The 14,889-nt window shown below is 43.2% G+C and overlaps 2 protein-coding genes across 2 annotated transcripts in view; both read right to left on the bottom strand.

Moving 5' to 3' along the window:
• The window catches only part of LOC132402265 (cytochrome P450 2C38-like), a 265,261-nt gene that overhangs the window by 41,885 nt on the left and 208,487 nt on the right, over positions 1–14,889 (bottom strand). The window lies entirely within an intron of this gene.
• Positions 1–14,889, bottom strand: part of LOC132402269 (cytochrome P450 2C15-like) — a 78,060-nt gene that overhangs the window by 5,565 nt on the left and 57,606 nt on the right. Inside the window, exons 7-8 of the mRNA XM_059985087.1 lie at positions 7,783–7,970; positions 6,033–6,174 (exon numbers count right to left, since the gene is read on the bottom strand). Coding sequence (XP_059841070.1) covers positions 6,033–6,174; positions 7,783–7,970 — 330 coding nt within the window. The remainder of the gene's footprint in view (positions 1–6,032; positions 6,175–7,782; positions 7,971–14,889) is intronic.

The following is a 14,889-nucleotide window of genomic DNA, read 5'->3' on the forward strand; positions in this document are numbered from 1 at the left end:
AAAATCACAATCAAAGGACAGAAACTATAGGCAGTGGACCAGTTTACTTTCCTTGGCCGCACCCTCTCCCGAGCAGTGACTATTGATACAGAAGTTAACTGCAGAATAGCAAAGGCAAGTTATGCTTTTGGTAGACTGTGCTCCACTGTATGGGAACGTTGAGGCATCAGCCCAGCAACAAAACTGAAGGTCCATAGAGCCGTGGTACTTACTACCCTCCTGTGTGCGTGTGAAACGTGGTCTGTGTATCGAAAGCATGCAAGACAGCTCAACTATTTCCACATGACTTGTCTTTGCAGAATATTAGGCATCAGATGGCAAGACAAAGTACCAGACACTGAAATTCTCTCTGTAGTAAGTCTACCATCTGTCCACACACTGCTGATGAGAGCACAGACCTGGTGGGCAGGCCATGTCATCCGCATGCCGGACGAGCACATACCCAAGCAACTTCTTTCTGGGGAACTCTCTGCTGGAAGACGTTCACAGAGAGGGCAGAAGAAACGTTACAAAGACACACTAAAGGCCTCCCTGAAGTCGTTTGATACACACGACCTCCTGGGAAATGCTGGCACAAAACTGCCCTACCTGGCGCGGCCTCATCCACAAGGGCTGTCAAGCTTACGAAGCAAGGTGCGCAAGCTGTGCAAGTCCAGAGCCACCAGTGCAACAACTGCAGTGCCTACACGTGTCTGCCCAACGTGTGCCAGGACATTCCATGCCCGAATTGGCCTGACCAGTCATCTTCAGACATGCTGCATCCAGTCTCAAAGTGACTAATGGTGTTGAGGTCTTCATCGATGACGATGGACGAACCACTAATAAAGGTAGTGGTTTTAACCTCAAAACCAGACTCCACACATATAATCTAATGCTGCTGGTTTGTTTCTAAAACATTACAGTTCGTAACAATACCGAGAGTAGAGCAGTGGGCTAAGTACACACCCCTGAGGTACGCCAGTGTTGATCATCAGTGAAAAGATCGTTATTACTGATCCACACAGACTGTGGTCTTTGGTTAGGATGTCAAGGATCGAATAGCAGAGGCCCAGGTTCTGCAATTTCTCAATCAGGGTTGTGGGAATGATGGTATTAAATAATGAACAGCAACCTGATATAAGTGTTTGTGCTGCCTAGGTGGTCTAAATCCATGTGGAGACCATTCAGATTGTGTCTGCCATTGACGTATTGTAGCGATAGCAAGGACTTGGACCCACTGCAATTTGCCTGAGGCAGGAGCTCAGTCGAGTTCATAACCAACCTCTCAAAGCATTTCATCAATGTCAATCTGAGTGCTAACGGGCAACTGTCATTAAGGCAGCCCACATTATTCTTCTTCGGCACTGGTATAATTGTTGCCTTTTTGAAACAAGTGGGGACTTCTGCCCATAACAGTGAGAGGTTGAAAATGTCCTTGAATACTCCTGCACAGGTGTTCAGAGCCTTCCAGGTACTCCATCAGGACCTTCCACCTTGTGAGGGTTCACTCTCTTTAAAGACAGCCTAGTATTGGCCTCTGAGATGGAGATCACAGGGTCATCCGGTGCAGCAGGGACCTTCAGAGCTGTAGTTGTGTTCTCCCTTTCAAAGCGTGCATAGAAGGTGTTGAGTTCCTTTGGTAGTGAAACATCGTGCCATTCATGCTATTGGGTTTCACTTTGTAGGAGGTAATGTCTTGCAGACCCTGCCAGAGTTGCCGTGCATCCAATATTGCCTCCAACCTAGTTCGAAATTGTCTCTTCGCCCTTGAAATAGCCCTCTGCAAATCATACCTGGTTTTCTAGTACAGGCCTGGGTTGTCAGACTCGAATGCCACAGCTTTAGCCTTCAGCAGATGATGTACCTCTTGGTTCATGCACGGCTTTTGGTTTGGGAACGTACAGCAAGTCTTCGTGGGCACACACTCATCCACACAGGTTTTAATGAAGTCGGTAACAACTGCAGCATTCTCATCCAGGTTCAAAGATGAATCCCAGAATACAGTCCAGTCCACCGATTCAAAGCAGTCTTATAGATGCTCCTGTGCTTCCCTTGTCCATACCTTCTTATTCCTCACTGCTGGTGCTGCAGACTTCAGTCTCTGCCTATATTCAGGGAGTAGAAGTACAGCCAAGTGATCAGACTTTCTGAAGTGAGGGTGTGGAATAGAACAGTAGGCATTCTTGATGGTGCTGTAACAATGGTCCAGTGTGTTTCCTCTGGTATTGAAAGTGATCTGTTGATGGTAGTTGCTTAGTGATTTTTTTTTTCCAGAGTGGCCTGGTTAATATCTCTCAAAACGATGGTGGTCTGTGCATGTTGTTCCCATCACTCAGATCATCTAAAGCCTGCTTGACATTGGCCTGAGGCAGAACGTAAACTGCTACCAAAATGACCCCAGAGAACTCCCCTGGTAGGTGAAAAGGATGACACTTTACTGCTAGATATTCCAGTATTCTAGGTCTGGTGAGCAACATTGGGACAGCACTGATATATTTGTACACCAAGAAGAGTTGATCATGAGGCATACTCCTCCACCTCTGCTTTTGAGAGACTCTATGGATCTATCCTGACAGTGTAGAGTAAACCATCAATCTGAATCGCTGCATCTTGTACGGAAAGGGTTACTCAATTCTGTGAAGCAAAGGACACACGCGGTTCTAATGTCCCTCTGATTCAGCACCCTGGCTCTGAGATCATCGATTTTATCCACCAGAGACTGCATGTTCGCCAGCAAGATAGCTGGTATAGGGAGTTTAAAACCCCGTTTCCTTAAATGCATTTGTAACCCTGATCTACACCAGCGCTTCCTCTGTGGGCATTTCCAAACACGATTGGTATTGTTCCCATTGGTTTTAAGAAGCAATAGTTCATTTAAACACATTTAGACATCTTTGTTGACTGTACTGACCTTGGAAGCAGTTGTGCTTTTTAGCTGTATCGGGCTGAGACATTGAGAGTACTGCTGATACTCGAGTCACGTCTTGGTCTTCTTCCTGTATCCCTTCATGCCCTGACTAATCAAGAATCTATTGTGTCATCCTGCCTTTAGAATACTTCCTCCTCTTTGGGATGTACATATCCTACACTTTCTGAATTGCTTCCAGAAATTCCAGCCATTGCACCTCTGCTGTCATCCCTGCCAGTGCTCTTTACAAGTCAATGTTGGCCACCTCTCTCTCATGCCTCTAATTCCCTTCCCTCCACTGTAATACAGGTACATCTGACTATCGCATCTCCTCAAATGGCAGGGTGAATTCGATCATATGATCAGACTCCTGTGGGTTCCTTCATCTTAAGCTCTCTAATTTATGACTTGTTCTCTATTGTTCTTTACAAACTCAATGTAAAACTTTGATATTATAATCACTCATCCCAAGTGACTTTTTATTGATGAAAGTCATGGAAGTTGCTCGAGTCTGGACTATGAAATAAACACTGGAGGAATTCCTTCAGCATTTTCTTTCTTCAGTATAAGAATCAGGATTAATGTCTCTGCTATATGTTGTGAAATTTGTTTTCATTATGGCAGGCAGTACAATGCAATAAATAATAATAGAGATTGCACTTGAAGTAAATAGCTTCCTAGCTGTGTCAGTATCACATTGAGGCCACACCAAGATTTCCTTTCTCACACTAAAAAGGACATTTATTTATCTATTTAGTGATACGGAGCAGTGTAGGCCCTTCTGGCCCTTTGAGGCACACCACCCCAGCAACCTGTGACAACCCCGATTAACCTTGTCCCAATTACAGGAATATTTACAATTATCAATTAACCTACCTGGTATATCTTTGGAAAATGAGAGGAAATCAGAGCACCAGGGGAAAACCCGTGCATTCCACTGGGAGGATGTACAGAGACTCCTTACAAAACGGCACCAGAATGGAACTCTGAACCTTAGAACACCCAGTCTGTAATGGCGTTGTGCAAAATGCTATGCTACTGTGGCGCCCAAATTCATCAACCAGTTCATTTTTTAGTCACTTCATAGCTGGCATTATTGAACTAACACCTTAAATTCCACTGTATTGAATTACTGAAATTTAAATTCTGCTGATCTCATGGTTGGATCAAACTCAAATTCCAAATCAATAACCTAGCTCACCGGCTACTAGTACAGTAATCAATAACCAATATATTTTGCAATATATTTAACAACATATTTTGTTCCATCATCAGGGACCCTCACCATCCAGATCATGCTCTCTTTTCACTGCTGCCACCAGGAAGAAGATACAAGAGCTTCCTGACTCATACCATAAGATTTATTACCCTCAACCATTCGGCTCTTGAACCACTTGCCCCATCATTGAAATGTTCCCACAACCGATGGACTGACTTTCAAGGGCCCTTCATCTCATGCTCTCAATATTTATTGCTTATTTCGTTATTATTATTAAATTTAGTTTTTGTATTTGCAAAGCTTATTGTCTTCTGCATTCTAGTTAAATATCCATGTTAGATAGTCTTTCATTGATTCTGTATAGTTATTATTCTATAGATTTATTGTCTGTGCCTGTCAGGATTGTAGATGGTGATATATACATTTTGACAATAAGATTACTTTGAACTTGAATTCATCCTGGAATATGCCTTTGAGAAACTACAAATCTATTTATGTGATGTTTCTTAAATTGGAAAGCTCAGCAATCTTACATGCTGGGTGTATTCTAGAGATTTGAAATATAGAAAATATTAATTTCAACAGCATCCAGTCTTTAGATCTGAATGTGGATAGTAGATTGAATTTAAAATGCAGCTCAAAACAATGATCTTCTAGGAGCTGTAGACTGGGGTTGATTTTAATCCAGAAAACACCCCGTTGACTTGACATGCCTGCATACGCATGAATGTGACTGAGAGACAATGGAGATTAATATTAAATCTATGGTGTCAAGAGTGTTGGTTTGAAGATTAAGGTGTTTAACAATTGTATTCATTTATTGATTCATTCATTCATTGAGATACCACACGAAATAGGCCCTGTTGGGACTTCAAGCCACTCTGCCCAGCATCCCCCAATTTAATCGCAGCTGAATCATGGGACAATTTACAATGTCCAATTAACTGACTAACCAGTACATTTTTGGACTGTGGGAGGACACTGGACTACCTGGAGGGAACCCATGCCATCATGGGGAGGATATACAAACTCCTTACAGAGATCAGTGGGAATTAAATCCCAGCCTCTGGTACTGGAAATTATTGTGCTAACCACTACTCTACCATTCTGCCCCAAGTGAAGCATTGTCAACCCAAAGTATTGAAGTAAATGGTATCATTGTAACCACAAACTGTATTGTGTTACCATTCATCTTCAGCATTTCAAACTGTGATATACTTTGAAGAGTAAACACTTTTATATCCACCAACTTCAGTGTCTCTCCAGTACTTCATTCACAGTCATAACACTGGGTAATCCTCACTGTGTGATTTTCGTGTGTGCGGAAGTGAACAATCTACTCCTGCTTCAGTATAAAGGAATCTCCTCATGCACACTTTGATGTTTAGCTCTGTCTGACTCCAGTTAGTGTAATGTGCCCAGCGTCTGCACCTCAGTTTAGGAAGGTCTACAGAAAGCAGCATGTCTGTTTTATTGGACGGAGAGCAGCAGCAGCCCATTACGCCATTGGTGTTTAGGATCACAGTGAAGGTCGTCCATCTCTGATGGTGTTCGGGGCTTCCTTCGTTGTGTTAGTGCCTGAGTGTTCACTGCTGTCATGCAAGTCCCTGGTGAAGACTCAAGAATACCAATGCACTTCATTGCTATTTCCATTTTAGACCAAAACACCTTAAGATATAGGAGCAGAATTTGGCTAATTGGCCCATCAAGTCTGCTCCGCCATTCAATTGTCTAGTTAGTCTGGCCTCTACCCTTTGACCTATTTGGCATGGGTGACCCTACCAAGAACCAAAGCATAAAGCCCTTACTCCTTCCAATATAGATCTCTGGGTCATTGAGGTATGCAAGCCTCCAAACGCTACAAAGTTGTGGTTCTCTTGCAGGTGGGCAGAGAGAAAAGGCAATAAAATAAGTGTATATGTATACCTGTTGAGAATGCCAAGAAATGTTCACTCTTTTTGAAACATCCATTTTCATCAAGGAAATGGCTTGCATTAAATGATTCAGGCGACTCCCAGAGGCAGTTGTCTTTCAGAACAGACGAAAGGACAGGGATCACATGCATGCCCTAAACACAGAAGCAAGTTCAGATGTGGTTATGATCAAAAGTTATGTCAGATATATAAAGCAGCAATTATCTCAACACATTAAAAGAATGACTGATGACGTTTTACATCTCAGAAATGATGTACTGCAGTGGCTGATGTGGTATTGATCCTCGGAGCACAGAATGTAATAGAAATAAATATAAAAATAAAAGACAAAAAGATGTTAGTTAAAAGCAAAGTTAAATGAATAGGTTTTGAGCTGGCATTTAAAAATATCAACTGAGTCTACATCACTATAGTTTCAAGTATTGAATAGGAGCATAGTTCCAAAAAAAACACACCTGCGAATTTATTGTTTAGGAGAGATTCCTTTAACTTTAAGAGACCGGCAGAAGAAGACCTGAGATCATGGCCTCAGAATAAAGGATCATCACTTTAGAACAGAGATGAGGAAGAAATAAGAGGGGACTTCATTGAAACCTATTGAATATTGAAAGACTTAGATCACGCGTTCAAACCCTGGGGTCTACGGACCTCTTGGTTAATGGTAGGAGTCCAAGGCATAAAAAACGGTTGGGAACCCCTGGCCTAGATAGAGTGGACATGGAGAGGATTAGGGCTAGAGGGCACAGTCTCAGAATACAAGGATGTCCCTTTAGAACAGAGATGAGGAGGAATTTCCTTTGCCAGAGGGTGGGGAATCTGTGGAATTCATCGCCACAGGTGGCTGTGGAGGCCAAGTCGTTGGGTACATTTAAAGTGGAGGTTGGCAGGTTGTTCATTAGTCAAGGTGTCAACAATTACAGGGGGAAGGCAGAAGGCTATAACTGAGAGGGATAATCAATGGCCTGACTCTGCTCCAATTTCTTGCGCTTTTTCAGTGCATTATATACTAAAACTTTAAAGCCCTACCAGTCACTGTGTACCCCAATCTACTGGTGATTATTCCACCTCTTGGAGTGTATGGGATGTCCAGGGAGGGGTAGCAGCTCCAGTGTTGAAATTTGTCATGTCCATTCCAAGGTTGCTCATTCACCTTTGGCCCCCACTCTGCTGTCTGCTGGGGCTCCAAATGACTGTCCTCATGTGACAGCAGCCACACCCCGGTACACCACTTCAACAGGCTGGCTAAAGCAGGCAAGGGTAGCCAGCAGCCTTATATCCCAGTGAGAGAGACTGACCTGTCTTAGTATGTGAAGTCAGCTCCTGTGGATGGGGCAGATCAGATCTATAGTGAGATCCAATGCCCATGAAGGCGACACTGAAATGCTCCCTGAAGAATGAAGTGCATGACGAGGCACAGAAGATGTCATGTTCATCCACTGCAACCAAGGAAGACCCCAGTTTGTGATGTTCGTTCATATCACTGGAGCCGGTCTTTTGAGGTTGATAGAGAGGAACTGCCCCAGTGCAACAGCTTGTCCACTTTACAAACTCTCCCACACAGGTCTCCTGTCATCATCGGACAGGATGGACAACCACCACCATTCCTCCTCAGCAACAAGCAAGTTAAGGACACTGTACCTTCTGAAGTACAGAATAGCTGACATGTGATTATTTAATTTTTGGTTTGATGTTATTACAAATAATACAAATAAAACATTCATTATATTGATCTAGACTCTGACCTTGGGTATCAAATATCCTCGGAAGTTCACATCACTTGTTGCCATGTGTGGTAGGTTTATGGGAGCGATGTCGATATATCGCTGGACCTCGTAGATGACCGCATCAGTGTACGGCATCTTCACTCGATCCTGAATTGCAGGTCTTCGATGAGAACCAATCACATCATCAATCTCATTATGAATCTTCTCTGGGAGAGGAAGATAAGATTTTGTTTCACGCATTTCATTTACCAACATTTCCCAACTCGTCATATTGGTCAATATCATCTGATTTTACACTGTGGTCACTTTATTAGGTACACCTTCTCATTAGTGAAAATTTAGGATTACGAGAGAGCCAATTTGAGACTCTGCAAATGTCTGTAAGGAGTTTGTACGTGCTCTGCAGATCCATGTGTCTCACACTGTATCTTCACAGGCAAGCACAGGATCACACAGACAACCAGAAGGGTTAAGTGAAACTAGCAATTTTATTAATAAGCAAATCAATTGAACTTACAAGGTCTTGGATAACTTGTGATAACTTGGCCAGAACTCCACTAGGCAGGGATCTAGAGAACAGAGACCCGCGAGGATAGCGCTACCCCTTTAAATACATTCAAGTGCACAAAAGAATCTGTGCCCAGCTGATAAAACTCCAGACTAATTACAGAGTTAACCAGTAACTCTTCAAATAAGAGACAAAAGTCCAAGGACCCCTGCAAAGTCTTGAAGAAGTAACTGGAAGTACCCAAGGACAATTGCAACTTAACTGTAAACTGGGCAGGACCTAACAATAACACATAGAAACCCTGAAGTGCATTAATTCAGATAATTATAATGAATAAAACACAGAGAATTCAGAATCCTCAAAGAACATCTACCAATGACCCAAGGTTGTGACGTTGTGGGTTTGCTCTGGGTGCTCTGGTTTCTCCCACATCCCAAAGCCGTACAGTGTAGAAGGATAATTGGTCACATGGGTGTCACGGTAGTGTGGATTAGTTGGATCAGAATGGCCTGTTACTGTGTTGTATCTCTAAATAACCTATGTATGTGCAGTACCCCCACAACCCATATGGGGTGGTGATGCAGTCAGTCAGAATGCTTTCCATAGTACATTGTAGAAATTTGTGTAACATACCAAATCTCATGAAATATAGTCACTGCCTTGACTTCTTTATAGCTGCATCATGTTACGTCCTCAGAGCTATTGAAGGAAATTGAAATTGCTCACTCCTTCCACTTCCAATAACTCTGAGAATAAGATTTGTGTTCCCCCGTCTTACCTTTTATGTAGTCCACAGTCAGCTCTTTGGTCTTACTAAATGTTACATACACGCAGCTCTGTAAAAGTATCTTCTTCTCCTTCTTGTTTTACGGCGGTTGGCACCCAGCTTAATGGTGCCTTACCGCCTCCTTCTGCTCTGGAGTGTGGATCAGACGATAGACTCACACTCTAAATCCCTTCACCCATGCACACACACACATACTTTAATCTACACTTTTATCCTTTCTTCTTTGGCCATCCTAGTACCCTATTCCTGCGTATCTATCATATTCTATAAAAAAAAACCCTGTATCCCTTAAGAAAGCTAAAAGTACCCTGACCTGTGCCCTTTCACCTATGCCCAGTATCCCTTTTAATGTGAATTCTTGCACCCCCAATTCCCTTAGATTAATTCTTATCATCTCTCTCTGTATCCCATACTTCCTGCAACTCAGAATTACATGTTCTACTGACTCCTCTTCCTGACATTCCTCACGCAAACCTGTCTGGTGTTTCCCTGTCATTTTCAATGTTTTGTTTAGTGCACAGTGCCCCAGCCTTAACCTAGTCCACACAGTTTCCTCTCTTCTGTATCCACTGCCTACCCTAGTACCTGTAACACTCTTCTGTATTTGATATAAATGCCTCCCTTTCCCCACTCTGTCCCATCTTTCTTGCCACATTTTGCAAGGGCACAATGATTCTCACCCCGCTAAAGAAGTGCTGCAGGTGTGCTGGGAGAATGGGAAGTTTCAGAGGGATAACTTTAGTCAGGTAGGGAATGATATTGCTAAAGAATGTGGAGTGTTTGATCTAAGAATAAGTCCTTCAGTAGTTTATCCAGTTGTAGCTCCATGGAAGAGTGTATGGCCTGACATAGACTGGCATTCGTTAGAGGTAAAAAGAAAAGGAAAATATAAAACTGATTTGGTAAGTGCATTTAACTATCATGTGATGGAAAAGTATAGTGGTTATACTCAGATTTATACGGATGGTGCTAAGCAACCTGAAACAGGAGTGACTGGGTTTGGGGTGGCTATACCAGCAAAAGAAATGGAAATCAGCAGAAGAACATCTGATAAGGGGCGTATACAGTGGAGATGATGGCAGTGTTGTTTGCGTTGCGACGGGTGGAGAAAGCTAGACAAGTTGAAGTGTTGATGTGCTCAGATTCATCCTCAGTTCCAGCAAGTTTAAGGTCTTTTCACTCAAACAGCCAGCAAGATGTACTTTATGAAGTCCTTCAGTCAGTCACAAGAGTTGCAAATCAGGGAGGTCAGGTAAAATTTCTATGGGTTGCAGCTCATGTAGGGGTGAAGGGGAATGAGAGGGTGGATGAGTTGGCAAAGAGGGTGTTAAAGAAATATAGAAATGCACATTAGTATCAGCAAAGCAGAGGCTAAGTGTGTAATCTGGGAAAGAATCATCCCGTAAAAGTGTCAGCAGCAATAGAACACACCTGGAGTCTTGTTTTGCTGTTAACAAAACACTATTTTATCAGTAATTATGTAATATAGTAACTTAAACCAGATAAATCAAAAGTTAGCAATGTTATGCAGATATAGGTATGAAAATAAAGTTCCCAAACTCATTCAAGTTCAGGAGGCAAGAGTTACAGTCTTATGATGGTGTGTAAGAAAGTTCAGTTCAATCCACAGAATTGAGGTGAGAGAGAGGTATTTGTAATCTGAATAAACAGGTGTCATCGATCTTCCCATTGTCCTCCGAATCCTTCAAGTTAGACAAATGTGACTACACTAAGGGTACTCTCTTCAAGTGGTAAAACTACCAACCCAGACAAGGGTTAAAGACACCAGTAGTTCCCACAGGGTCACCTTTACATGCACTGTGACAGCCACTGATCAATCTCTCTTGACTGATCCTCAACCCACCCTTGTGGGCACTCGAAGAATTCATCCAGTGACTCTTTCATCACCAGCCTCTGTGCGTCTCCTCCGTGTGGCTGCGAGAAAGACAGTTGTCCTTGTTTAAATACACACATGCTGAACACCAGCTGTCCATCATGTAACTCCTCCTCTCTCTCCATAGCAACTCGGTCAGCAGCAGAAGACAGCTGCTTTTCATAACACTATTCAGGCTCTCTCTCACTCCCTCCCCCCCTTAAAGGCATAGTCCATAATCAATGAAACTTAAGATCCCATCACACTAATGTTCAGTACAACACCACTCAATTAGCTGATATATCTCTCTCCATCTGCCAACAATGGTTATATATCATCAGCAAAATTTATAGATGGTGTTTGAGCTGTCTCTAGCTACATAGTCATGGGTGTAGAGAGAGTAGAGCAATGGGCTAAGCCCATATCACTGTGGTGCGCCAGTGTTGATTGTCAGTGAGGTGGAGGTGTTATTTCCGATCTGCACAGATTGTGGAGTTTTGGTTGCAGTGGAAAGTACAGAGGCCTAGATTCTGTAGCTGTTCACTCAGGTAGCTTTATCTCAGTGGGGAGAGCGCAGGGACGGAGGGGGGGAGAGAGCACGTGTGGGGGCCGGGAGAGAGAGCGTGCGGGGTCTGAGGGGGTGGAGAGAGAGCATGCGCAGGGCTCAGGGGGAAGAGAGAGTACGCAGGGAGGGGGGGGGTGTGGTGGCGACGGAGGAGGGAGGGAGAAGGTGGTGGCGAGGGGGTACTAAGAGTGGGGGGGGCGAGGGTGGGATGGAGAGTGGGGGGAGGAGGGATGGAGAGTGGGGGAGAGGGACAGAGAGTGGGGGAGAGGGACAGAGAGTGGGAGGAGGAGGAAGGGATGGAGAGGGTGAAGGAGGAATGGGGAGAGAGGAGGGAGTAGGAGAGATGAGAGAGATGGGGTAGAGAGGGGGAAGGGGACGGAGGAGGGGAGAGGGTCAAGTCATGCAAACAATAAAAGTAAGCAAATAACATTCAGAGCTGAAGGTTTACGAAAGACACGAAGCCAGGGATCACTGCAGCTGGAGTACACCAGAATCAGAGTCAGATTTTTTATCACCCTCATCTGTTGTGAAATTTTGTTAACTTAGCAGCAGCAGTACAATGCAATACATGATTGTATAGAAAGAAATATAAATAAGGAAATCAATTGCACAGCCTCAGTTCATCGCTGAGCTGAGGAAAAGTTCTTAAAATTGTCTGAGGTCTAAGTATTGTTAGAGGTATTGTTACGTGACCACTGTTTTGTACTATGGGTGTCACTTTAAAAATGCCTGAATGAGGCGGGACTATGACATCAGTATAACAAGCTTGGACAGACCATTGGGACTTTTCAGTAGAAAGAAGGAGAGTAAGTGAAAGTTTGGACTGCAAGCTGGCAGTAGTTTGCTACAATATGGGTAAAGTCTGATACTTTCCCATGCCCAGGATTGGGTTGATTGACGGCACATAGTGTTTTGGATAAGTGACTGTCATTTCGGATTTTGTTGGAGTATCCTGTGGCCGCCACTTTTGTTAACCCTTACCTGGATTCGGGTGTGTTATGTGGTAACTACTTGTGCAAAGGGATATTCCATGACTGTCACCTGGGAATAATTCTACATGGAATTTGGAACAACTCGACGGATAAGATCTTCGGCGACTGTTACTTTGTTTTCCCAGCATGGAGTCTATGGAATTCTTCATAATCGCCTCCTCTCTACACTCTTAGCATGGATTTACAAATCTCAACCTTCATTTATTCTGCGGATTACTGGACCTTTTCTAGTTTGCCATCTTAAGACATTTAGAACTGTTCCAAAGCTTGACTGTTTAGGACACACACACACACGTTAACTTCTGTTTATTTTGTTTAATTTTCTATATTATGAGTAGATACTAATAAAGATAATGGTTTTAACATTAAAACCTGACTCAGTTTGTGATCTATTGCTGCTGGTACATAACAGTATTTATTATTTTGGTCCTGAGATTCCTAATGAATAACAGAAACATTTTGGGAAACTGAGAGTTGAGTATTTGATCACTTGGCACCGAAATGAACCTCATGGTTTTGTCCTAATTGTGACCTTTCTTGTAAAAATTTTGTTTATGCTTTTTCTTCAGCATTCAGCTTATATGCTGTGTGCCTGTGATACTGCTGCAGGTACGGTTCTCATTGCACCCTTACATACACAGGCAGCATGGTATGAAGCTGTTAGCACCGTCATGTCTTCCAACACCAGTGAACACTGATCAGAGTTTGATTCCCACCGCTGTTAGTAAGGAGTTTGTACATTCTTCCCTGTGACCCCCTAGGTTTCCTCCAAATCCTCCGATTCCCTCCTACATTCCAAGGATGTATGGTACAGATTAGTAAGGGTTAGTAAATTGTGGGCATGTTGGCACCGGAAGGCTCTAGGAAACCATCAAATATAGGAGCAGAATTAAGCTATTTGGCCATTTCATCATGGCTGATCCATTTTCACTCTCAGCCCCAATCTCCTCAATATTCCTTTAATTCCTGACCAATCAAGAATATATCAAATTCTGCCCAATGACTTCACCTCCACAGCCGCCTATGGCAACAAATCCCACAGATTCACCACTCACAAGCTAAAAACTTCCTCCTCATCTCAACAATTCAGGAACAGCTTCTTCCCCATGAACACTAACTCACTACTTTTTAATTTCAGTTATTTTGCACTACTTACTTAACTATTTAATAGACATATATAACAAAGTAACAGTTTTGTTCTCTATATTTATCATGTAATTCATTGTACTGCTGCCATAAAGTTATCAAATTCCACGACTTATTCCAGTGATAGTAAATCTGATTCTGATTCTAAAAGGACGTCCCTCTATTCTGAGCCTGTGTCCTCTGGTTTTAGAGTCTCACCATAGGAAACATCCTCTTTACAGCCACTCTATCGAGGCCTTTCCATATTCAACAGGTTTCAATGAGGTCCATATGAGAAGTGTGGTGACACTTGCAGACTGCCCCCAGCATAATTCCCACTGATTTGTTTTGACGAACGTGATGCATTTTTCTGCATGTTTTGATGGCTTATGAGCGATTGCGTCTGGATTTTACCTCCTAGTAGGGTCACTCATGGCAGTAAGGTCTAAGGGAAAGTTCCAAAGTGTGATCCAACCAAGATCTCAACAGTGGAGCTGGCGGAAGATGACGACACATCACAGTGGCTGTGAATGCAGAGGAGGGCTTCAGCAGTGAAGGGTCCTGAGTCATCTTGCATTCCATGCCACTGGACGTTGACCCCGATCTGACAAGGACTGAGTTGTGGCTGCTCATGCATCAATCTCTCCATGTTAAACAAATTCACCCACAGGCATTCTCCATTAAGGAAATAACTCCTCGAGAGAACATCATATTCGTCTTGAGTGATTACTATGCTTACATTTTTAGATTTACTCATACATATAACAAAAAACTGGAAAATATTTTGGGGGTTGGGAACCAATCTGAAGAGACAGGGAGAGGGGCGGTTGGCTCACATATAGAGAGAGCTTGTAGACAGTGAGAGAGGGAAGATAGGCAGGTGATAGAGAAGGGATACTCTCAGACCAATGGTTTGAGATGTGTCCATTTTAATGCAAGAAGCATTATGAACAAAACAGATGAGCTTAGAGCGTGGATCAGTACTTAGAGATATGATGTTGTGGACATTACAGAGACTTGGATGGCTCAGGGCAAGAATGGTTACTTAGAGTGCCAGGCTTTAGATGTTTCAGTAAGGACAGGGAGGGAGGCTAAAGAGTCAGGGGCTTGGCACTGCTGACCGGAGATAGTATCAAGGTGGCAGAAAAGGAGGAAGTCATGGAGGGATTGTCTACCGAGTCTCTGTGGGTGGAAGTTAGAAACAGGAAGGGGTCAATAACTCTACTGGATGTTTTTATAGACCACCCAATAGTAACAGGGACATCAAGGAGCAGA

This window comes from Hypanus sabinus, chromosome 11 (assembly GCF_030144855.1).
Source record: "Hypanus sabinus isolate sHypSab1 chromosome 11, sHypSab1.hap1, whole genome shotgun sequence".
In the NCBI taxonomy this organism is placed as follows: domain Eukaryota; kingdom Metazoa; phylum Chordata; class Chondrichthyes; order Myliobatiformes; family Dasyatidae; genus Hypanus; species Hypanus sabinus.